General features: G+C 39.5%; 1 protein-coding gene across 2 annotated transcripts in view; it reads right to left on the reverse strand.

Annotated features, from left to right (window-relative positions):
- LOC126456824 (KICSTOR subunit 2-like) overlaps positions 1 to 24,692 on the reverse strand; it is a 74,661-nt gene that overhangs the window by 4,825 nt on the left and 45,144 nt on the right. For both annotated transcript variants that reach the window (XM_050092625.1, XM_050092626.1), the window contains exons 7-8: positions 18,867 to 19,029; positions 5,106 to 5,207 (exon numbers count right to left, since the gene is read on the reverse strand). In XM_050092625.1, the coding sequence (XP_049948582.1) occupies positions 5,106 to 5,207; positions 18,867 to 19,029 (265 nt within the window). The remainder of the gene's footprint in view (positions 1 to 5,105; positions 5,208 to 18,866; positions 19,030 to 24,692) is intronic.

The raw sequence follows: 24,692 nt of genomic DNA on the forward strand, positions 1-24,692 counted from the left end.
TGAATAGGATTGGGGAGAAGAGAAGTTTGTGGCACAACTTGACTAGAAGAAAGGATCGGTTGGTAGGATATGTTTTGAGGCATCAAGGGATCACAAATTTAGCATTGGAGGGCAGCGTGGAGGGTAAAAATCGTAGAGGGAGACCAAGAGATGAATACACTAAGTAGATTCAGAAGGATGTAGGTTGCAGTAGGTACTGGGAGATGAAGAAGCTTGCACAGGATAGAGTAGCATGGAGAGCTGCATCAAACCAGTCTCAGGACTGAAGACCACAACAACAACAACACCAAGGAGATGCACCTCTGTTGTATGTTTTAATGGTGATATCATCCTCTTGGGTAAAATATTCTGGAGGTAAAATAGTCCCCATTCAGATCTCTAAGTGAGGATTATTTGGGAAGATGTCATCTATGGGGTCAGAGGGTGCAATATTTGACCCCTTAATGAATTCATCTGCAGAGCTATTCGGCACATAGTGTTGTACCATTGGGTTGGATGTTGGATCTTCTTCGCTATGTAATGTGTTCACTATGCTGTCCATAAGAGCTTAGCCACATTCTTATTTTTTTTTATTATTATTAACTCAACTTCTGCATTACCTCTATTCGATTTTGCATTTATAAACCTTTACTAAGCTGACCACAAGTCAGCTGTATAATGCTCCAATTTGACCTATGTTGGAATGATTGTGAGTTGGAAGAAATTAGAAATTACAAACTTTTATAATGTAAGGGAAAAGAACATGTAATGTGCTACATGAAAATGGTTATAAAGCTCATGAATATTTCAGTACACAATGCATTTATTGTTTATAAAACTAGTGAGACAATAAAGGAAGAAATAAGTGTACATTTTAGTAACTTCTTGTAGGAGAAATATGGAAATCTCATGAGAAAGAACTTAGTGTATGACTTTCTTTTGAATATTGTTTCAAAGTGTAAGACACAGATTTCTTCTGTTGGGGTCACGTGTGATTTAAATATAATAAAAGTCAATTATTAAATTCCCAATCATTTAATTAATTTTGGATAAATTATTGCTACACAACAGCAATTTTAATGAAACAATGCATTCCTTTACCAGCTGACCCTATACGCTACTGCCAGTAGGCTGGGCAAAAACACTAAAATAATAATCTCAAACGGTTAATCAATGGAAAGAGCACTCAAAGGTAAACCTGACAGTTTTTATGGTCATGAGGGACTCCCATGACATCATCTTGTTGCTAAACCTACTCATGGAAATTAGATTAATTAATCAGGAAAAACATTACTCAATATTTGTTCCCAAATTACTGGAAAACACTTAAATTATGTAGACTCTGCAAAGGATTGTTGTTTTGCAGGTACTTATGTGTAGCATATTGTTGTGACTGTGAGAATCAGATCTCCAAAGGCAAAATAGTAACTATATTGTGTTACATAGCCTTTTTCCACAAAAATCTCTCTCGGGGGTGGTTTCATGGGAGGTGGAACACTGATATGGAAAAAATGATATCACCGAATCACATGAGACAAATTGGAAACTCAACATAATCCATGGAAATGTGTTTTCTTTGGTGTCATACTGAAAGAGGTTGAGCAACAGAAAATATTTTGTCCTATAAATACACCAGGTGTTATTCACTTATTAAACAAAGTATCATAAAAGTGAAAAATCTCAAAAAATCTTATCTTAAGAAGAGGTATGATGGAAAATCTCAGAATTCATAATCTTGTCCCTGGAGTCACCTGTGTTACTTGTGTGCCAGACTGAGAAACAAATACAAGAAAGGAAAATGATGAAACATGACTCAAAACAGTGGAAAAGAATTTGTACATGGGTCGTCCACAAAGTAAGTTCCGTTTCTATTTCTATCCGCAACAGCACTACGATTGCAGTTCCGAGCATGCGCGGCAGTTATTCTGACTCAAGGAGAAGACATGTACACCATTTTCAAATCGCTGCTACCGATGTGTGCTTTGTAGTGCTTCTTTATAATGTCAGCCGTAATTGAAAATGCTGCTGCATTTGGTCACATTCGGCATGTGAGGTCGGGCATTATCGTGGAAAAAAAACACCACCTTTTGACAGTTGACCACCAAGGACAGACTTTAGGTGTAAGAAGAGATGAAAGTTGCCAGGAGCGAGGTCCGGGTTGTACGAAAGATGATCAAATGCGTCCCAGAGACAGCAATCCTTGGCGCTTGTTCTGTATTGCGTGGCGCAATTTCTTAATGGTCTCGAAGTAAACATGTGCATTGATTGTTTGGCGTCATAGTAAGAAATCAATCATCAAAATGCCTTTTCTGTCTCAAAAAGCAGTGCACACAACTTTTTGAGGTGTCAAGATTTACTTAGGCTTAACCTTCGTTGGGGATGAAGTGTGCCTCCATTCCACTGACTGCAATTTTGTTTCAGGGGTGTCGTACGATACCCAAGTTTCATCACCTGTGACTATCCGAGAAAGAAAACCATTGCCTTCCTCATTGTAGTGTGTCAAAAACAAAAGTGCAATGCTCATCTGTTGTTTTTTGTGTTGTTCAGTAAGAATTTTGGGTGCCTAACGTGAGCAAAGTTTTCGAAATTTCAGTTTTTCAGTAACAATATCATGAATTAGTGATCATGAGATTTGCAGAACTTCCATAGCAAGGGCACTGAGTGCAAACTTATGGTTGTGCTTAATCTTCTCTTCAATTGTGTGAACTAGTTCATCAGTAAGCACAGACGGGCATCCACTTCATTCTTCATGGTGCACTTGATCACGTCCTTCATTGAACAGTCTGACCCATCTTCTAACCATGAATCACTCACAGCATTTTGTCCGTAAACCTTGCAGATTTTCTGATGAACTTCCTTCGGTTTAACTTTCTTTTCATTTAGAAAATGAATCACAGATCTGATTTCACATGCAGCGGCATTTTCAATTACGGCTGACATTATAAAGAAGCACTACAAGGCACACATCGGCAGCAGCAATCTGAAAATGGCGCACATGTCTTCTCCTTGAGTCAGAGTAACTACCGCACATGCTCGGAACTGCGATTGTAGCGCTGCCACGGATGGAAATAGAAACGTAACTTACTTTGTGGACAATCCTCATATAACCATATGGTAAACCAATGAAGAAGAGAAGAATGGTTCTAACAATGGAGATAGGACTGGATATCAAAAGCAAAAAAAAAAAAAAAAAATGTATATTCATCCAAATGATTGGGTCTAAATCATCAGTATTTGGAGTGATAGGCACACCATCGTCATGACACAGGTTTCCTTTTGGTTGCACAACGGCATCTGCAAGTAGGTGTTACATACTATAGGGTGCCCCACTCAAAAGAGGCCCCACAAACAAACATTTGCTTAAATTACACTTAAAGGTTTTGCATAAAAATCGGGAAATGAAATGAAATGAACATGTCATACCTCGTTCATGGGAAAATAAAGGTGAATCACAAAAGGTGCTGGAAGTGACGACCCCCCCCTCCCAAGACTTGTGAACACAACACTGCAGATTCTCGAATGTTTCTAGCAGAACCTCTTGTATCACTGCCTGGATTTTGCAGATGATGTTCTCTCATAAAACTTCCAAGTTTTGTGGGTTTTTCCTGTAGACCTTGCTCTTTACACCACGCCAGAGGAATAAGTCACGTGGTGTTAAATCAGGTGACCTTGGGGGCCACATTCCTTTTAAAAACACTCTGCCGCAGAAAAATGATTTGACCTCAGCCTCGGTCACTCGAAATGTGTGGCGTGTGGCACCATCCCATTGGTACCAGCCGAGGGTAAGTTCTTCATCGTGCAACTGGTTCACAAATTCCTGAAACACTTTGATGTAAAATGCATTTGTCACAGTAGACTCGAAAAAAATTGGTCCGATGATGCAATGCTGTGATATTGCGCAGAACACTCCAATCTTTTGTGAATGAAGGGGTTGCTTGACCAGTGCATGTGTATTTTCGTTACACCACAAACGTGTATTCTGAGAGTGTGGAACCACACCTCATCACTGAACCATGTTTACTGCAATATTCCTGGCCTCTGGACAATAAATTGCCGAAACCAACAGCAAAATATAATGCGTTTGTCTTTGTCATTGACAATGAGTTCCTGAACAATTGTAAACCTGTATAGATACATGAAGGCTTTCTTCACAGCTCTGTAACATTCTACATTCCTGAAGAGAAACACTGAACAGACTTTGCAGGTTGTTTCACAACAGTCACTTTTTCTAAGAATAATGGCAGCCATCCCCTGTCTTGAAGATCCAACCCTGTTCCACTGCTCTCAATTTTGTTCAATAACTTTCGTATCGAGCACTTAGACATATATGCTGGTCACCAAACTGTTCAACAACCATTTGGTGACTTGTCTTAATGAAACCAGTAATCCAATATTGTTTCACAAGAAACACGCACTCTATGACAGAGTAGCGATACATTGTCACTAAACACTGGGCTCCAGACACAGCAACTTGTGGAAACATAGCTGCGCCAAATGATGTTGCAGAGTGCAGCGTTGCCATGTCAAACATCACTAATTACATGGTGCAATTTCAGCAGAATTGCTACACATGTTTGTGGGGCCTCTTTCAAGTGGGACACCCTGTATAAAAAAAGAAGTTCTGTCCAATTTGGTTCATTGTTAGAGGCCTTTCTGTCCCGGCTAATGTAAACATTGAATAAGCTGACATATGAATTAATACATTACAGAATATATTCATTTTATTTTTTCATGTCAAGAATATTGCTTTAATATTTTAAAGAATTAAAATATTATTACACATCATCCATGTTGAGAGTACTATCTCTGATGTATGCATTATAACTGTGTCATATTCAAAAGCCACATGAAATACATAAAATTTATGGGATCTCTCTATGGTTACACATTAATGTGTCACAATTTGTTTTCTTATCAGTGAAATAGTAGTTGGATTTGTAAATTAACAACATTATGTCAGTAGCCCCTTCCCAGATTACAAACATCAAAATGGAAGTGGGTTCTTCCACCTCCCAGGAAAGCACATACAACAGCCACTTATAATGGTTTTGGTGAAGAGACTAAAGAATATCTGAGACTTGGGGAATATTTTTGGTTATGTAAAGTAAAAAGTGGTATCTACTTACTCTTGGGCAGAAATGATATATCACTTGATCCATTGCCATCAATTCAGCTGCATTTTCTTGTATAACATTGACAATAATTGGCAGGTAATTTACAGGTTTTTGCTGCGAACATACAATATACATTTTCAGCCAGGAAGGGAATTAATGTTTTCAAATATAAAAATTGGAATTGATGCCACAATGAAAAACAATGCTCAATAAAATGAATAACTCGATTATTAGAGATATTTCAAATCTGTATTTTCAGCTATTAAAAAACGCTAAACAAGGAATGATGGATTAGAAATACCTCAAATAACTGCAACTATGGGCAAACAAAGGAATAATAAATCTAAATTTGAAAAGAATTACTGCTATGGTAGTTGATAAAAAAAAACTACAAAAATATGGCAGACTGAATAAAATTAGCCAGTCATTTTTTGTATTAAATACAAAACCATATTGTGAACGTAGTGCCCACACAAGCAGCAGAAGTGTAATCTGCACACGTGTGTGTGCATGCATGGTTCCCCCTTTCCCCAAACACACATACACACACACACACACACACACACACACACACACACACACACACACACAGTGGCAAATGATGTGCAAAGCAAGGAATTGGGGGGGGGGGGGGGGGGGACGTAATGAGAGGCAGAAGAAAGTGAACAGGTGACCCACAATGGCAGTGGCAAAACATAACCACAAAGCTGAGAGAAAATGGTGTATGAGTGTGAGTGAGTGAGAGAGAGAGAGAGAGAGATATTGGTTTACACTAGGGGGCATTATGAAGGATATGCTGGAGGAGTTTACAGAACTGTTGGAGGAGGGGAGCCATGGGGTAGGAGGAGGAATTCTAATTAAATGGCACAAGCTGAAAGTACTGAAATAGCTACTGAATTTAATGCTGTTGTGGGGTAGATGCAGTTGGGTTTACAGTCAGTCATTGTTTAGTAAGTGTGGAGGAAGATAACTGCTTAGTTGCAATAACCATATAGTACCATGATTGGATGTGACAGCATACCTGGTCAGGGTGTATACGTGGGCGAGAAAAAAAAAGTCCCGGATTTTTCCCGGATTTCCCGGTTAAAAATAGAATTTCTCCCGGATGAAAACACACTTTTTCCGTGTTAAGTAGGAGTACAATTTTCCTCGGAACTGTGAAACTTATCAATCCTTTCAGTGGTTGTGGTTTTATACACCAGAGTAGAATTTCCAGGCACTTTAGAAAACGAAACTCAGGGGAAAAAATACGTTTTTGGAAAGATGTCTGATGTGCAGCAACAGGCATACTGCATATTTTCGTATTACGAAAGTATAAATTCCAATTCCACCAAACACCGCATGTTACTTTCCGAAGGACTGAAATAGAGATGGCTATGCGCTTTTGTAAGCCAGTCGTAGCTCATTACAAACGATCTCGCCCGCCAATGACAGCGGATATTCAGAGCATAGCCAAAAGCAACATCACTGTTAAGTAGTGCTAACACACAAATAGGAAAAGATAATAGTTTAAATGAATATACAGTGTTGCTACAAGAAAAGAAAAGCTTTTACGTATAATATTGGTCTCTACATAGTGTTGCTACAAGAAAAGAAAAGCTTTTATGTATAATATTGATCTCTAAGATTAATAAGCTGCAAGAGAAGCTAAGCTTTCACACACAATTTTTTTTTTTTTTTTTTTTTTTTCTTCACATGTTACACTTAAAGATATATCACACAAAGTGCCAGTAAAATTTTTAACAACGACATAAATGTCTAATCTTCCGGGCTCGAAAATATTGTAAATGGTCGTACTTTGAAAGTAACGCTTTTCAAAGAACCATTCCGAATATTTTCCCGCGACCTGTTACATTCGTTTCAGCAGTTGTCAGAGTGCCAGATAACAGGCGTCGCTGCGCTTGCGCAGCTACAGTGATGCAGGAAGCCTGTACGTTCGTACGTGTAAAACATTAAAAGATCTTACATTATGTCATAAAAGAAACAAGACATTAAAGGATACTCCAAGAGCATCGGAATTTTGTGAACCACACTAAAATACATCATTTGGCTTAAAGTGCACATAAGTATGTCCAGATTCAGATGTAAATTTTCTTGGAGTACCAGTACTGTATTAATGTTTGGTTCCTTATGAAGGCATAATGCCATATGTGCTAGAAGATGAAAACACGAACTTTAAATGCAGTTAACAGTTGAAACTAGCCAATATTGTGGAATTAAACACTTCATTTCAAATAAATTGACTGCCTCAGCAGAAAATATTAACAAAAGTCAAATTTCTTTGACAAATCGACAAAAATAACTTCATTATTCTGCAAGGCGCTCAACGCTTGACTGTCAAAAAGGTGGAAACAAAATAAAATCTGAAACTAACAACATATTTTAGCCCTCCGTAATTATGTGAATGTATTTTAATTCACTTGATAGCTCCCGGCCAAGACACCTGTTTTGTTTTCATTTGACGTGAGAGCAATAAACGAAGAGGAAACAGCAAAATCACTTAACGTAAACACGGGTCATGTGGAGACTACCACCTCCCCACTACCACTCAGACTGCTCTGTGCATCACGTCCGGATCGACGATATTTCCAAACCGGGGCAATACTAGATAGTGGCGCTCCCCCTCCCTCTAGCGTTTGAGGTTGGACGCCAAAAATTTTAAAAAATCGACTTTTATAAAATATCTTCATTTTGTAGTGCACGCACATATTTCTGAAGAGTCTGATACATGAAACATATATGCTCGAGGGAAAGTAAGACATGTTATTTGGTCTTAAGTGTGCCAAAGTGCAGTGCCATGCCTCTTCACACAGAATTTTTCTGTCGCACGTCTCTGAATTTCGCTCTGTGGAATTCAAACATATAATATTTTGTAATGGGTGTCATCAAACTATATTCAGGACAGTGGAAATTAAAATGTCCTGTGGTGCCTCTCCTGCTCCCAGTTGGCCGGTTTGACATCCTGTCGCTCTTTAAAAAAAAATCTCTCAATTAATACGGGATGGGATTATTTGTAACTGGCAGAACAAGTACTCTTCAGAAAATTTGCAGTCTTTACAGCCTATTCGCTAATAACTTGCTGTTTTGTGCGACATAAAATTAAGTATTGGATACATAAAACGAGTAAAGACAAGTGACAAGCAAGACAGTACACATTTCTGCAGTCCTTAATTTCTCTCTAACCTTGCTGCAGCTTTACATGGTGTCCTTTCCTTTTTGTGAAAGGATCTATTATCTCACCAAACTTCATCAAACGTTTTGCCACTTCAAAAAACGAAATGATGTTGTCTAATAATAAAAAAGCTGTTAATACAAACTGAACCCAAGACCAGACGGAATATAATTCACGAAGTACCAATATCAAATTCCTATTAGGCCAACTACAAGTAAAAAGTTTTATGTTAGGAAATAGTTTCACATTTCATTCATACTCTCTAGCTTCTGAAGCATTAGATCGAAATGTAGTAGTACAAAATTTTTATATAAATTTGGAATCATCATATTCTTCCGTGATTTGTGTGTCCCCCCGTTTCTTCTCCTTCCTTGTTCTAACAAACAATCTTGTCATCTCTAATTCTGTAACTATTCCTGCCAGTGTCAAAACTTCTTCTCTGGTTAACTTCACTAACCCTGCCACAATCACCAGTTTAGTTAACCAGCATTTATTCTCCGGTTAGGCGTTATTACGTGTTCGTACAACGCGTTTTCCGCACTACTCCCAGAATAGAACATTGGCGGCTTCTAGCCGGGGACTGTATAACTGGCCCTTAGTAGTGTGGCGGTCTGGCCAAAAATTTTCTGTCAAAATTTCATCTTCTTGGATACACGGAGGAGACAACACGCAATATTTGTTGCCTGTTATTCCTTTTATTCATTTATTTCCACTCTGGTAGTCTGAATCTATGGAATTCGCTAGTAGTTATAACAACGCTGATCATTTGCAAATCCAAAGAACCACATAAACGGCGATTGGCATTCACCCGTTCGGCTTTATTCCGCCCAGCTCGTATAGACCCGTCCCCTTTGGTCTGCAGGAAAATTTATTTCTAGATGCGACGGGAATTCCCCTGGCAGAGACATCACATACACTATGCACGCATTAAAAAATCAACTTGCGATTATTTCAGAAATTTGTTCAAAAATGTTCAAAAACCAACAGGGATGCCTTCAAAATCATATGAGTAATCGATACACCAATGAGCGCTGGATGCTAGGCGCTTAGTGAAACAAGGTCTATTTCCTCAATAATGTGAATTTGGCGCCTCCCTCCCCTTCCCCCACTGAAACTGTCGCCCGGGGCAGATACCCCTGTTTGCCCCCGCCCCCTAGTCCCGGGCCTGTTGCGCATACGTGAATCTGGCAGCTTAGGCGCACCAGTAAAATTTTTCAGGGCAGCATCTGGCTGCTTGCTACTATTGCTTATACTGCTAACTGCAACACTTCTGTAGCCGGAAGCGCGAGAGTGTACTACTGAAACGCGACTCAAGTGTACATGCGCGTAAGCTCGCTCGCAACCGCTCAAACGAATCTAATGTAAACAATTGTGATGTCACGCTCATCGGAGGCAATTTGTTGTCATGAACAGTCTTCCTAAAGTCTTTGACACGTTTTGCTGTTGGCAAACGCTTGTATGAGCAATGTGTTTTGTTGTTGTATATGGTGCATTTCCTTTCCAAATTAAGTTTTATTTTATTTATTTTTTTTTTCTCTCGTTCGTTTTTTATTGCTGCAGTATTATTCTGCAGTAGCGAATACAGTAATATTCTTTGTTAGAGTATTGGTTCTTACCAGTCAAAGTTACAAAAATTTAACTGAAAACTAAAACAATGAAAAATTCCCGGGTTTTTCCCGGTTTTCTCCCAGATGAAAAAATTCCCGGGTTTTCCCGGTTGTCCCGGGTCGTATACACCCTGCTGGTATATGACAAGTCAGGTTTCACATGAGGCCCTAAGATGGGATGGCTATGAAAAGTTCATGGCTAGACTGAATCCACAGGAGATTAGTATATGGGGTTGCAGGACTTGGAGCGAGACACTATGTTTCTGGAACAGGATAATGTGTAGGTTTCATAGCCACCAGGATATTACTCTGAAGGACAAAAGTAGGATTTTGGTTATGATATTGCCCATTCCAAAGCACAACAGAGGTAGTTGGAGCCCAGATGAAAGACATCATAGAGGTTTTCAATTCCTGGGTGATATGAAGAATTCTAGTCAGTGACTGTTTCACAGTCATGATAGGTTTGTTGATGTCACAAGAAGAAATGGTGTAGTATCTGGGTTTGGACCAACGGAGGGGTTTATGGTCTGCCTGAAAAAGATTCTCACGAGGTGATCAGTATATTTAAGTAGCTCCCAGTGCCCTCTGCAGACGCAGTGTCCATGAGTGGCAAGGCTATAGGGAGGTACTTAGTACTTTGTTGAGTTGAGAGGACCATGTGAAACAGATGTGTGAGCAAATGTTGAGGTTTGGGAGCAAATAGCAGCAGCTGTCCTTACCATGAAAATGAATTTTACAACACATAAACAATAAAGCATTGCTGGAATTACTGGACAGTGTTCGATGGGGCAAAAGAATCCCTCTGTGGCATCAGAGCATGGCGCAACTCCATGCCAAGTTGTCTACAGGTTCCCACATGACCACTATAGATTTTGATGAAATTTTGTATGAACAATCACACATGTTTGCAATGAACACTTATAAAGTTTCATAATCATTAACTAGTGGACCATAGTGTAACTAACAACAGTGCACCTGTGAGGTTTTGGCAACTTTGAGACGTAATATCTCCGGAAATTTGAATTTGAAAGAAAGAAAATCGGGTCATCTTGTACACCTTTTTGTGCTCTCTTAAGTGAAATAATAAAAAAAAATATTTCCTGAGCAACTTGCATATGGATAATTTTAAGCAAAGTCGGTTAAAAAAATAGACACCTGAAGTTGAAAAGGGGGGGGGGGGGGGGTGGTTAGCTTTTTCTATCATTGCGGGATACATCTGAAACCTTGCACGTGATAACTAATACGAGGTCTTAAAATAAAAAAATCCTTCTTGTACACCTTTTTGTGCTCTCTTAAGTGAAATAATTAAAAAAAAAAAATTCCTGAGCAACTTGCATATGGATAATATGAAGCAAAGTCGGCCGAAAAAATTGAGACTTGAAGCTGATGGGGGGGGGGAGTTCAGCTTTTTCTATCATTGCGGGATACATTTGAAACCTTGCACATGATAACTAAGAAATAACAGGTCTAAAAATAAAAAATTTCCTTCTTCTACTGTTTTCCAATAGTTTACAAACTGAGAGCAAAGTTGAAGACTTCAAAAAATGCCAAAAATGGCTATTTTTGGCCCACTTTTACAAAAAAGAGACTTCTGTAAACTCTTTTAAAACTTCTTTATTAGAAAGACCATGTTCTAAACCACCTAAAAACTACATTTGGTTTTGTAATGTGAGCATATAATGCCCTAAAAAAAAAAAAAAAAAGACAAGGTGGAGGTGCATTGAAAATGGCCCATTTACCGCTGGTACTTAAGTTATATCTGACATCTTTTATTATGTTCTACAACTGTTTAGTACTCTCTGGGGAATGCAATACCAAATGTCATGAAGATAGGAAATCAGAAAGTCTGACTAACTTGAAAAGTTTCAAGAAACTGGTGTCTTGTGTCACGACTCATCATGACATATTTCAGTCTGTTTTCACTGCTATAGCTACAAAATCAAACTGGTTATAAATCTCACAATTTAACTGTGCATTACCAAGACAATGTAGATCGTGGTAGTAAAGTTGCGCCATGACAGCTTCAGCACACATCATAGGAACAGTCTGTAGATTTTGGTGAAGTTCACAGGAGTCTTCCTTACATTTTTTGGAATGGATTTAAGTTATAGAGAATTATTAGTATGTTTTTCTATTGTGTAATGTTACTGATTGCTAGTTTATTTCTGGTTTAAGGTAAAGTGTACTTTGCGTTAGCATTGTTTGTAGTTAATGTGGAACACCAGCGTTCACGTGAAATGCCTTGTTTGTGTTGGTCCACTGTGGCTAACCACTGACTGTTTCTTTTGAAGTGAGAAAACCAGAATCCCCATCGTCATAGGAGCCACGTCTGGTAGTTGTGCAACAGCCACCAGTGAATTACTTTACTGCAGGATTCCAAGATCCCGAGATGATGATACATAGAAGTGTCAAAGCCAAAACTAAAAGAGGTCTCTTTTAGCACCCTAAGCTTATATTTACTTCAGCCTACTTGAATTTTCTTTTAGGTTTCATGAACCTGCTATGGAATGTTATGATGAAAACTATACTGTGAGCCAGGCGATGTCACTGACGAGACAGTTTGGGAAGAAATTTTGAGAAGGCAGAACCCAAAAAAATTATAGTTTTCACAAATGATTACCTCAGATTATTAGAGCCACAAAAAGAGAAAACTATTCCTTTTACTTCATTCTTCACACCATCTCATTTTTTATAAAAAGAATTTTGTGGACCCGATTGCTGTAGAGATGCATAAAACTGCTTACTTGCAATTTTTCTGAATCAAGCTCATTTTCTAGTAATCAGGACTTTTAATATTGTCTACCACAGAGATTACTAAACAGCTGCAGAACATAGTAAAAGATGTCAGATTTAACTTGAATACTGGCAGAATACAGGCCCATTTTCATCGCACACAACCGTGTTGTTCTTTTTTACGGCCTTATATGCTCCCATTGCAAAACCAAATAGTTTTTTAGATGGTTTAGAATATGGTCTTTTTAATGAAAATTGTTTAAAGGAATTTTTTTAAAGTGGATAAAAAATAGCCATTTTTGGCATCTTCAACTTTGTCCACAGTTTGTAAACTACTGGAAAACAATAGGAGGATGAGATTTTATATTCTAAGACCTTGTATTAGTAAGTTATTACAAGCAAGGTTTCAGATATATCCCGCAATTACTTCCAGAGATATAAAAAGCTCAACTCCTTATTTTCTTTGAGTGTGTATTTTTTCGGCTGAATTTGCTTCAAATTATGCACATACAAATCCCTCAGGAAATCCTTTTTTCGTTTTTCACTTAAGTTGTGCAAGAAGCCTAATTTTGTGTCTTTAAAGAAAATACTGCTGGAAATATTATGTCTACAGCTGCCAAAAACTCGTGGGTGTGCTGTTGATAGCTGAATTATGGAGTCAAAAAAATTACTCTATCACTGTGTGTATTAAATTGGTAAAAGTAAAACTTTACCAATGTTCATTGGGAACATGAGTTAAAGTTCACACAAAATTTCAACAAAATCCCTGATGGTAATGTGGGGACTTTTTCTGAAATTTCACCACTTCGTACAGAATAGCTCTAAAGAAAATTAAGGAAAGTTCATTGACCTGTAGCTGCTTCAACATAGCATGATGCATTTCCAAGTGTCACACATTAATCAGCAACAGATGAATGTTGCCTTTTCTTCTTCTTCTTCTTCTTCTTTTTTTCTTTTTTTTTTCGCACCTGCCATCAATCAGTTGCAGGTGAGTGGTTGGATTTCCTCACTTTTGTTTATAATATACGAGTATTTCCTTGTATAAATCACGATACAGCTCACCTCTACAACATTTTCTATTTCCATATAAATACATGAAATTCAACTCTTTGAGGACCCCTTGGCCCTGATTTGAGAACATAAGACAATGATCTGTGTTGTGAATTATCTTCAAGTCAAGAATATTTTAATATCTAAGGTTCTATAATGTTTCTCAGGTGAATAATTTGTACAAACTATTATCAAAGCAAAAATACACTGCCTGACAAAAAAGTGAAACACTTAGAAGACATAGTTGGATGTCAATGTAACGTGGGACACAACAATTATGAAAAGGATGGATTGCTACTCACTGTATCAACTATACCTACATCTTGACAACTGCCATCCCTCACACCACAAAATCCCTACCGTGCACCCTGGCTACCCAAGAATGGCACATATGCAATGACAAGAACTCCCTTGCCCAGTATGCTGAAGGCCTTACAAAGGTCTTCACAGACAGGCAAATACCCAAACCCAGTCCACAAACAGATTTCCCATGCCATATCTCAACATTCATCCATTCCTCCCGTTACCCCAAGAACCAGCTACAAAGGAGTGCCCCTTCACCACCCAATACCACTCTGGGCTGGAATAACTGAACCACATCCTTTGTCAGTGCTCTGATTACCTATCATCATGTCCCAAAATGAGGGACATCCTACCCAAGATCCTTCCAACTGCTCCTGAAATGGTGTTCCATTATCCATCCAACCTACACAATAGCCTAATCCATCCTTGTGCCACTCCCAGTCCCAGTTCCTTGCGACAGAGATCATATCCTATACGAGAGCCAAGTGAAAGACCTGCCCAATTTAGCTACCCAGCATTTCCTATTCCAGTCCTGTCATTTCCAATTCCAGTCCTGTCACAGGCTTATCCTATCCCATTAGAGGCCAGGCCACCTGTGAACACAGTCACATCAACAACTGCTTCACAACCTGGGCCATCTGGATCCTCCTTTCCAACACCAGTTTTACTGAACTGTGCAGATAGGAATTATCTTTACAACATATTCTTCGCACTGGAAATTATCCTTGTCTCAATTTAACCTACTGTGTCCACCTGCTTCACCCAACAGTTTCCACCCCCTCTGTTCTATCACATCCTCTCAGTTCACATCCTATCAGCCTCACTGAGCACCGCTCTCTGCCAATGCAACCAATAGCCTATCCCAGCTCTACTACCCCCCCCCCCCCCCTCCTCCCCACCCTCCGCTCACACAGCCTCCCGATGCTGTGCCTTACAGCCCTGTCCTGGTGCCGCTTTCTGGCCCCTGCAGGCTCGACCAGACAGCACCCTTCTCTCCCCCACCACTACTCTGCTTTCCCTCCCCCTTTCCTGCCTCATTCTGGGCTGCTGTTTCCTTTCAACACAACAGTTCCAACCTAGCCAGAAACAGTGGTGATGAGTGCATGTGGTGCACCTGCTTGTGTGAATGTCTGTGTGTCTTCCTTTCTTTTCTGACAAAGGCTACGGCCCAAAGCTCAGTATGTAACAGTCTTTTCATTGCGCCTATCTGCAACTCAACGTACCATTTTCACAGTGAGTAGCAATCTATCCTTTTGATAATTGTTGATATTCCAACCTGTACTTTCCATTTTCTGGCTTTGTACACGTATACACCATTGGCAGGTATGTATAAGATTAGAGTTGCAATCATCTCTGCCGATAGAACACTTACCAGAGCACATTAGTCTTGTTCGTGTTTAGTGCTGTTAGCAGGCTGGTAGGGCACAGAAGGGGTAAGAACAATGTTAAATGTTGAGTGATCATTGTGAAGGACACAGAGGTGCCACCTATTCATGTAAGACAACATAACCAGCATCTGACAGCTTGAAAGAGGCCACACTGTGGGTCTTCATGTGGTCACCTGGTGGAATCTTGCACTATCCAGATTTGTGGGGCATTCATATGTGACAGTGGTCTGATGCTGGAGTGCATGGAAGCATGTGCACAGGCATACTCATCGTCAAAGTTACTATCGAGCGTGTCTGGCCACCACAAGGGAAGATCGCCATATTGTGCACCAAGCTCACTGCAACCCCTTACAATTTGTGCATGCCATCTGAAAACAAGAAATGGACTCTCTGCAACATGTATCCCACACCATTGGTATGTGATTAGCAGCCACGATACAAGTGGCTACATTTGTAGTGGTGCAGTGTCTGGGAAGCATGGATTGCTGATGAATGGTACTGCACTCTGTTCAGTGATGACTTACAATTCTGTACTACCCCAGATGTCTGTCATTTGTAAGTATGGTGGAGTCTGGGGAGACATCCCATCCTTCCAATGTTTTGGAGAGACATGATGTCACTGCTGGCATCACAGGTGGGAGCCATCAAGTATGATTTCAGGTCGTAGCTGGTAGCAATTGATGGGACTCTGATGTCACAATCGTACTTCACTGACATCCTGTATCTTCAGGAGTTACTTCTCATGCAATAGAATAGTCGTGCCACTTCTAAACAGGACAATGCTCATCTGTCATGGCATGCAAACAGGCCAGAAGAGATGCAATATACCAAAACCAGCCACAATACTGCTCATCAAATTTGATCCTGTGAATGTTTTCCAAAACATGCTCAACAATAGTAATTTTTTACGATAGTGCAGGTGATCACGGTTCCCATGGTCCTTTTGATGCTGTTTCATCGTTCCCACTGTTTGTCTGATGTAAGATTTTCTACTCACACATTTTGATACATGTTGCACCTATTACTCATTTCAGTAGCTTGCAGAATTTTGATGGACAGATGAAGACTGATTAAATGTTGTCTCTCTTCAGAAGGGGGTTAATTTTATGCAATGTAGCCATACAATGGCAGAAATGTAAAATTCTGCTACTGCTTCTTATTGAGGTCGTTATTATTTTTACTACGCGATATCTGTAGTATCCACACAGTTGCCTGGCCAGTGCTACCAAAGGACACATCCATGGCTGGTAGGTTGCCATACCCATAGGCATCCTCCACCAAAGCCAAACACAATCAACAATCCCAATTCTGGTCATACACACTGCTGGCTTACAAAGAGTGGTAGATTACAACAGCAACACACCTCTCTATGTACACACCAGACAACAGGAACTCGTCACTCTGTGTACATGCCGGACTCCAGCAGGCTCCACAGGACATTACATTTCATGCGTCCACATGACACATGACACCGCAAGTAAATCCCTCCATTAGATCACTTAAGATGCTCACAGCTATTAGCTGATATCATTCATGCCTCCAGGCTCAACTTCAGCTGTCCCCTGCAGCTGATCTATAGGTTGCATCTTCAGCAGCAGTCTTCAGTGCCACAAAGATCATAGACCAGGCTTCAACCCACGACTACAACGAAGACACCAACCATCCTCCAACTGACCGAGATAGACACTAACCTCGACTAGCCTCTGGTATACTGACTGAACACACACCGACAGATAACATACAGTTGGACAATAGTGAGGAAAATTTTCATTCTACCAGAAATGGATCTTACTTCCTGTTTCACGTCTCAGCTATGAACTGTTTTTACCAATGTGTGTGTGTTTTTGCGTGTTTACCGATAAAGTGTTTCTTTCACTGCACTTGTGGGTCAGCATTATTATGTGCTGTCCTTGCCACCTTGTCAGAACCATGATACAAGAACATAATTAATTTTGTGACTGTTGTAGCACTGATCCTGAAGACACTGTGTAAGCAGATCAGCTAAATGGGAAGTTTTCAGTGGCTGATCTGATTCTTGCATGGTGTATCCTAATCTATATCAAAGTGCACTTCCATGCCGGGATCTGGTTCTTGCACATGTACCATGATCTATACCACAGTGCACTTCTGTGCTGGGTGATGATGGTTGAGAGTATGCAAGAACAGAATAGTGTGCAATGGCTATCTGTACTTGCTGTGACCAAGGAATGCATCACGCATTTAAGGTGGACAGGGACATTGAGGAAGAGCAAGTACCATCTTTTTCTATCTTCCTAGAGAATTGGATGTGGCTGTTGATGCTACCAAGATGTTCCAGGAACTTTTCACATCTCTGTATACGGCAATATCTTTGCATTTCTCCATAAACTGGTTTGTGACTGCTGAAGCCATATTTGGTGACAAGTTTTATATCCTTTTAAATATAAATTTGCTTAAGTTGTTGTTGTTGTTGTTGTTGTTGTTGTTTTCCCCACATCCAAAAGGGCAATTTCATTTGGGATCTGTGGAAGGCACATTAGCATATCTGTTCTTATTTTGTAAATATTTGTTACGTATTCTTGTTTTCTTACGTATTCCACATTGCAGAAGATCTACTTGCTACGGAGCAATTTGAACGAAAAGTACATCTAATCTCTAACGTAACAGGATACCCACTGCAATCCATCAAAATGATCACGAAATTGGGCACTGGAGGGTTATAAGGGAAGAAGAAGATATAAAATAGTGCCTAAGTAGCTTGACCAATCACTTGCAAAGAAATGGAACACCGAGTCCAAAGAACCTTAGATAGGTACATTCATAAAGAATGCCATCGTATCATCAAAGATTATTATAATGTGACCGACACAAAGTCAAGGGCATTTTATGTTTTGAGGGTGGGGTGGTAGTGGAAGCAACATATGCTACATATGATGATGCTAGGACACCATTAATGTCAAAGCTACAGTTTCAGTATATCCGGAGGCACTGCAGCTGTCAGGAGTATTTGGTAGAAAGCTTGTGACATTTTAAACAGTTAATGTGGCAGGAAGCATGAGAAGATTTTATATGGAAAATTACTATTGAAACATGCTGCATTCTTACTACTGCAGTGGTCTGTTGCTGTTTTAATTTTACAAAGGAATATTTGCTCACAGGAGCCATCTTACTGTGTCAATTTTTGACAAGACAGTGGAAGAAAGGAAAACAAGAAGTAAATGGAGGAGAAGCACCCAAGAGAAGGTAAGATGACAAATAAAGCTGCAATATATAGAAGTGAGACTAAACAAAAAAATAAGTGAATTGAGAGGGAAACAGAGACAGGATAGGATAGGATAGGAAGGACAGTAAGCAATGATACAATCTACGTAAACCGAGGTCAGTATAAGGAAAGTAAGAAAGCCATGCTGCACAGAAAAGTTCTCATTTGCTGTTCTTGATAACAAAGATCTGAATCATTTGCGAGGAAAAATATACACTACGACAAAAATCATGTTCTACTGTATTATAAATAACATATCAGAAAAAGCAATTAACTTACAGCCGGATGACTGAAAATTATTTGGTAGCAGTCAATACCAGTTGGAGGGTCAAGAGGTTTATTTGGGTGATGGTAGCCTGAGCCTTTGAAATCTTCCACACCTGTAGCATCAAACAACAGAGTGACAGCAGCTGCATCATAACGCCTCTGGAAATTATGAATTCTGAAACATTCAATAAAAAATGATTAATGCTTTAACTAAAACAGAAAAATATAACAAAAACTAGGATCTATATATTAAAAAAAAGATGCTGTGACTTACCAAATGAGAAAGTGCTGGTAGATAGACACAATAAAAAACACACAAACACAAATTTCAAGCTTTCGCAACCCACGGTTGCTTCATCAGGAAAGAGGGAAGGAGAGGGAAAGACAGAAGGATGTGGGTTTTAAGGGAGAGGGTAAGGAGTCATTCCAATCCCGGGAGTGGAAAGACTTACCTTAGGGGGGAAAAAGGGACAGATATACACTTGCGCACACACACACACACACACACACACACACACACACATATGCATCCGCACATATACAGACACAAGCAGACGCTTGTGTCTGTTATGTGCGGATGGGTATGTGTGTGTGTGCCAAGTGTATATCTGTCCCTTTTTCCCCCTACGGTAAGTCTTTCCGCTCCCGGGATTGGAATGACTCCTTACCCTCTCCCTTAAAACCCACATCCTTTCGTCTTTCCTTCTCTTTCCCTCTTTCCTGATGAAGCAACCATGGGTTGCTAAAGCTTGAAATTTGTGTGTGTGTTTTTTATTTTGTGTATCTACCAGCACTTTCTCGTTTGGTAAGTCAGAGCATCTTTTTTTAATATATTTTTCCCCTGTGGAATGTTTCTTTCTATTATATTCATAAACTAGGATCTTTCATAGAAGATATTATTTGGTGGATTCCACACGAAAATGTCTCACAGAGTAGCATGCAGAACTTGCCAAAGATAAATGACACCTCAGAAGTTCAAGGAGTGACCTAGTGACCTACAATAACAAGCTTTGCAGTTTTCAGAGAGAAAACTGTCTATGTGAATATCGACTACAGTTGTAAGTGAAGGGCATCAATCTCAGTTCTGTCATCTCAGTGAGATTCACGTGCCAATTTAAATTCAAAATTCTGCTGGCTGTCGCATCTAAGGAACCTTAAGATAAGAGTACAGAAGGTCATGAATAGCTTGTAGCGCCTGGAAAAAAAGTGAAGACAGACAGGTCATGTCTATCACAATTTTATAGCATACTCATTTGGTCCTGACTTGATTATGGCTGTATCATCTCTGAAGTGACTTAACTTTCCTTATTTGAAAATAATGAATGCATTACACCACAAAGCCATTGTATTTGCATTGGAGTGTTTATAGGATGAACCCTTGCTTAGTGTCAGCACAGAAATTAGTGAGACATTTCTAAAATTTTGATGATGAGGCCTCACCATTCACAATGATCTGGATATCAAGCCATTCACAATTTCTCTTGCATTTAGAATTACTTCTCACTTACCAGTTGTGGACAAAGCATACATTATCACCCGCAAACTGCAAAATAATTAAGAATCCAAGCAAAGCAGCTCACTGTGAATGACAAAATAGTACATATAACTATCCCCTCCTAGGGGTGGAGGAAGTTGTTACCTCAATGAGTACACAGAACGGAACTTAATTGGCTGTTGCATTGTTTTGCCTGGGAATTTTATGAACCTGCCCCTATAATGCATTTGTGGGAAGAAAAAGATTCTTTCGTTGCTTTAAACAACTTTCTCCAGTACGCGGATTCGTCATATAGTTTGAGGAGCACTCAGAAAATCAGAACTAAAGTGGTAGTTTGATGTAAGTCACATGTCTACTCGAGGTCACTGCTATCTCCCGATATGTCATTACTGAGCTGAACAGGCATGAATAGATGGGAAATAGAGTGACAGGACTGGCAAGAGTATTAACTGCAGTTGGTTTCTCTAATCACTAAACCATGGAATGCCTTCTACAGTGACTTATTCAAAATAAAGTTTACAAGGTAATATCCATACAAGACACTCGCCATTAACCCACAGCAATGCAGGATTAGCAGAGCTGTCTAATAGCCGCAGTCAAGGACTGTGCGGCTGGTCCTGGCAGAGGTTCGAGTCCTCCCTCAGGCATGTGTGTGTGTGTGTGTGTGTGTGTGTGTGTGTGTGTGTGTGTGTGTGTGTGTGTGTGCGTTTGTCCTTAGGATAATTTAGGTTAAGTAGTGTTAGGGACTGATAACCTTAGCAGTGAAGTCCCATAAGATTTCACACACATTTGAACATTAACCCACAGCTAACTCCTATTACATCACGAACGCCACAAGCACCTGACTGATAACGTACCCTAGTGTGTATCTGCATGCAAAAAGCTGAGTATGGCTACCATTAACTCAGTATGAGGTGCCACAGTAAGTAAATCTGATTACAAACACGGATTTTCCAGTTTTTTTTGTGACATTAAATCAGTACAAAGGAAACATGTATACTGTTTCAGAATAAGATTCTCACTCTGCAACAGAGTGTGTGCCGATATGAAACTTCCTGGCAGATTAAAACTGTGTGCTTGACTAAGACACAAAATCGGGGACTTTGCCTTTCATGGGCAAGTGTGCTCTATCAACTGAACTACCCAAACACGAGTCACAACTCATCATCACAGCTTTACTTCTGCCAGTACCTCATCTCCTACTTCCAAACTTCACACAAGTTCTCCTGCAAAACTTGCACAACTAGCACCCCTGAAAGAAATGTTATGGTGATATGGCTTAGCCACAGCCTGGGGGATGTTTCTGTAATGAGATTTCCACTCTGCAGGAAAGTAGGAGACAAGATACTGGCAGAAGTAAAGCTGTGAGGAAGGGTTGTGAGTCACTGCTTGGTTACCTCAGTTGGTTGAGCTCTTGCCTACGAAAGGCAAAGGTTCTGAGTTCGAGTCTCAGTCTGGCACACAGTTTGCCAGGAAGTTTCACGTCTATTGTTCACTACACCTGTTTTAAAATATTACACACTCATTTTCAGATATATTAAAAACAAGAGTTGATAATGAAAAAATCAAACAGTGGAAAATCCAGGATGGACTAATGACAATATTATGAAAAGAATAGTTTGCTACTCACCATACAGAGAAGACACTGAGTCACAGACATGCAGAAGAAAAAAGACTGCTATATATTTAAGCACTAGACAAGAATGTCCTTCTAAAGCAGAAAACACACACACCTTAAATTCACACAAACACAACTCAAACACACAAGACCATTATCTCTGGCCACAGAGACCAGATGCAGCCTCAGCGGCCAGAGGCAGTGATCATGTGTGTGTAAATTGTGACTGTGTGTATGTTTTCTACTTCAGAAGAAGGAAGCTTAAATGTACAGCAATCTTTTTGTTGTGCCTGTCTGCGACTGACTGTCTATATGATGGGTAGCAATCCATCCTTTACATAATACTGTAGTTGACAGGAACTGTCTTATGAAGTAATTAGAGTGAGGCAGAACAAAAAGTATGAGAAAATCTTGAAGAAGTTGAGAAAAAAGAAGAATGCTCCAAATCAATAAAATGAAGTGGGGAAAAAGGAGTAAGATGACACTGCAAAGACATTTGTGATGGTGCCAAAGATGATAAAGGTGGGGATGTGACACAAATGAAGAAGGAAATGGGCAATGCCTCGTTTTAGAGAAGAAAAGATAAATGGGAGGATGCATCATGAAAACACTACAGTACAATCTATATTATAGTTATTGTCAGTAACAACCTAACAAATTAGCACCAATTACTACTACGCAGGCACATTCCACTGGTTATATGCAGAACCCAGCATTCTTAAAAAGCATATAAGCTTTTCATGCAGATAAGGCAGGGCAACAACGATGTTCACACTTTAATTTCATAGTGTGCTGCTAAAAAAAAAAAAAAAATACTGATACAGTATCTGAATACTGTAATCACAGGAAGCATAAATATATACTGCTTCTGTTATGCAATCAATCTATTTTCAAATTGCTGCTTGTGAAGTTCATCCAATTTATATATTAGGCTATACGTATCACTATTCAATACATAAAAGAAGCATTAACACTAATCATTACATAAAAGAAGCATTAACAAAGTCATTTTTCAGAGAGCTAACATACGAAGAAACGCGCAGAATGACTCTCTCAGCAAACGGATACAGTTACATCAGCTAATTTCAGGATGCTTCCTATGAAACATTTCATCCCTACAAATGATCAATGCAAAGAAAATTTACATCATTAAGTTACTGGTCTGATGTGTTCAACAGAAACATGTGGGCATGACAACCAACATGCTTTATGTCTGCATGAATTGCCACCGACAAACTGTGGCGAAGAGACAGTTGGGCCACCCAACTGCTGAACATGCTGCTCAACAAAATGTGCTTCACTTCAATGACTGCTTCACACTAATAGGGGAATTGGGGGGGGAGGGGGGTAGAAGTATGAAGCAAGGTGGGTCACCGGATTATGGTCATTCACCTCCCTCCTTCATAGGTCTGCAAGCTGAAGAGCAAGCAGGTGATTCTATATTCTCTCTACCCCACATCATCACAAAAAGCAACTACAGGATGTTTCACAAAATTATACTCATCCTTCCACAGCTCAACTTACATATCACTGGCGTTGCAGCAAGCAGAAAAGCCCAGGGAGTGTTCATTTTTCACAAAGTGTGTTAACACTACATGGAATACAGATACGAATTACTAATAATACTAACACTAGAAATACATAAGGGCAGAATCTACGTGTAAGCTGTAGCGTTCTTCTGGGAAAGCTAACATCCCCCACAATAAGCGTTGCTCGCTTTTCAACTTACAGAGAGACTATAACTCCACAACATTTCCTGTCCAGTTTTCACGTTTGAGTAGAGAAAATAAATTCACTGAGCTTGTATTTACATAGTGCAGTTATTTTCACTTTATTATGTGCATATTTATTTGTAGTTGTTAAGCGAACTATTACGTACAGAAGTTCCACACTGGAGCTGTCAAATGGCAAAATGTATCCAACTAAGACAATTTCGCTGTCTTCATTATCAAGTAGTACAAGTACTACAATACTACGAGTTTATATGCCAACTAGCTCTGCAGATGATGAAGAAATTGATGAAGTGTATGATGAGATAAAAGAAATTATTCGGGTAGTGAAGGGAGACGAAAATTTAATTGTCATGGGTGACTGGAATTCGAGAGTAGGAAAAGGGAGAGAAGGAAACATAGTAGGTGAATATGGATTGGGGGGAAGAAATGAAATAGGAAGCCGTCTGGTAGAATTTTGCACAGAGCATAACTTAATCATAGCTAACACTTGGTTCAAGAATCATGAAAGAAGGTTGTATACATGGAAGAACCCTGGAGATACTAGAAGGTATCAGATAGATTATACAATAATAAGACAGAGATTTAGGAACCAGATTTTAAATTGTAAGACATTTCCAGGGGCAGATGTGGACTCTGACCACAATCTATTGGTTATGAACTGTAGATTAAAATTGAAGAAACTACAAAAAGGTGGGAATTTAAGGAGATGGGACCTGGATAAACTGACTAAACCAGAGGTTGTACAGAGTTTCAGGGAGAGCATAAGGGAACAATTGACAGGAATGGGGGAAAGAAATACAGTAGAAGAAGAATGGGTAGCTCTGAAGGATGAAGTAGTGAAGGTAGCAGAGGATCAAGTAGGTTAAAAGACGGGGGCTAGTAGAAATCCTTGAGTAACAGAAGCAATATTGAATTTAATTGATAAAAGGAGAAAATAAAAAAATGCAGTAAATGAAGCAGGCAAAAAGGAATACAAACATCTCAAAAATGAG

This window comes from Schistocerca serialis, chromosome 2 (assembly GCF_023864345.2).
Source record: "Schistocerca serialis cubense isolate TAMUIC-IGC-003099 chromosome 2, iqSchSeri2.2, whole genome shotgun sequence".
Taxonomy (NCBI): domain Eukaryota; kingdom Metazoa; phylum Arthropoda; class Insecta; order Orthoptera; family Acrididae; genus Schistocerca; species Schistocerca serialis.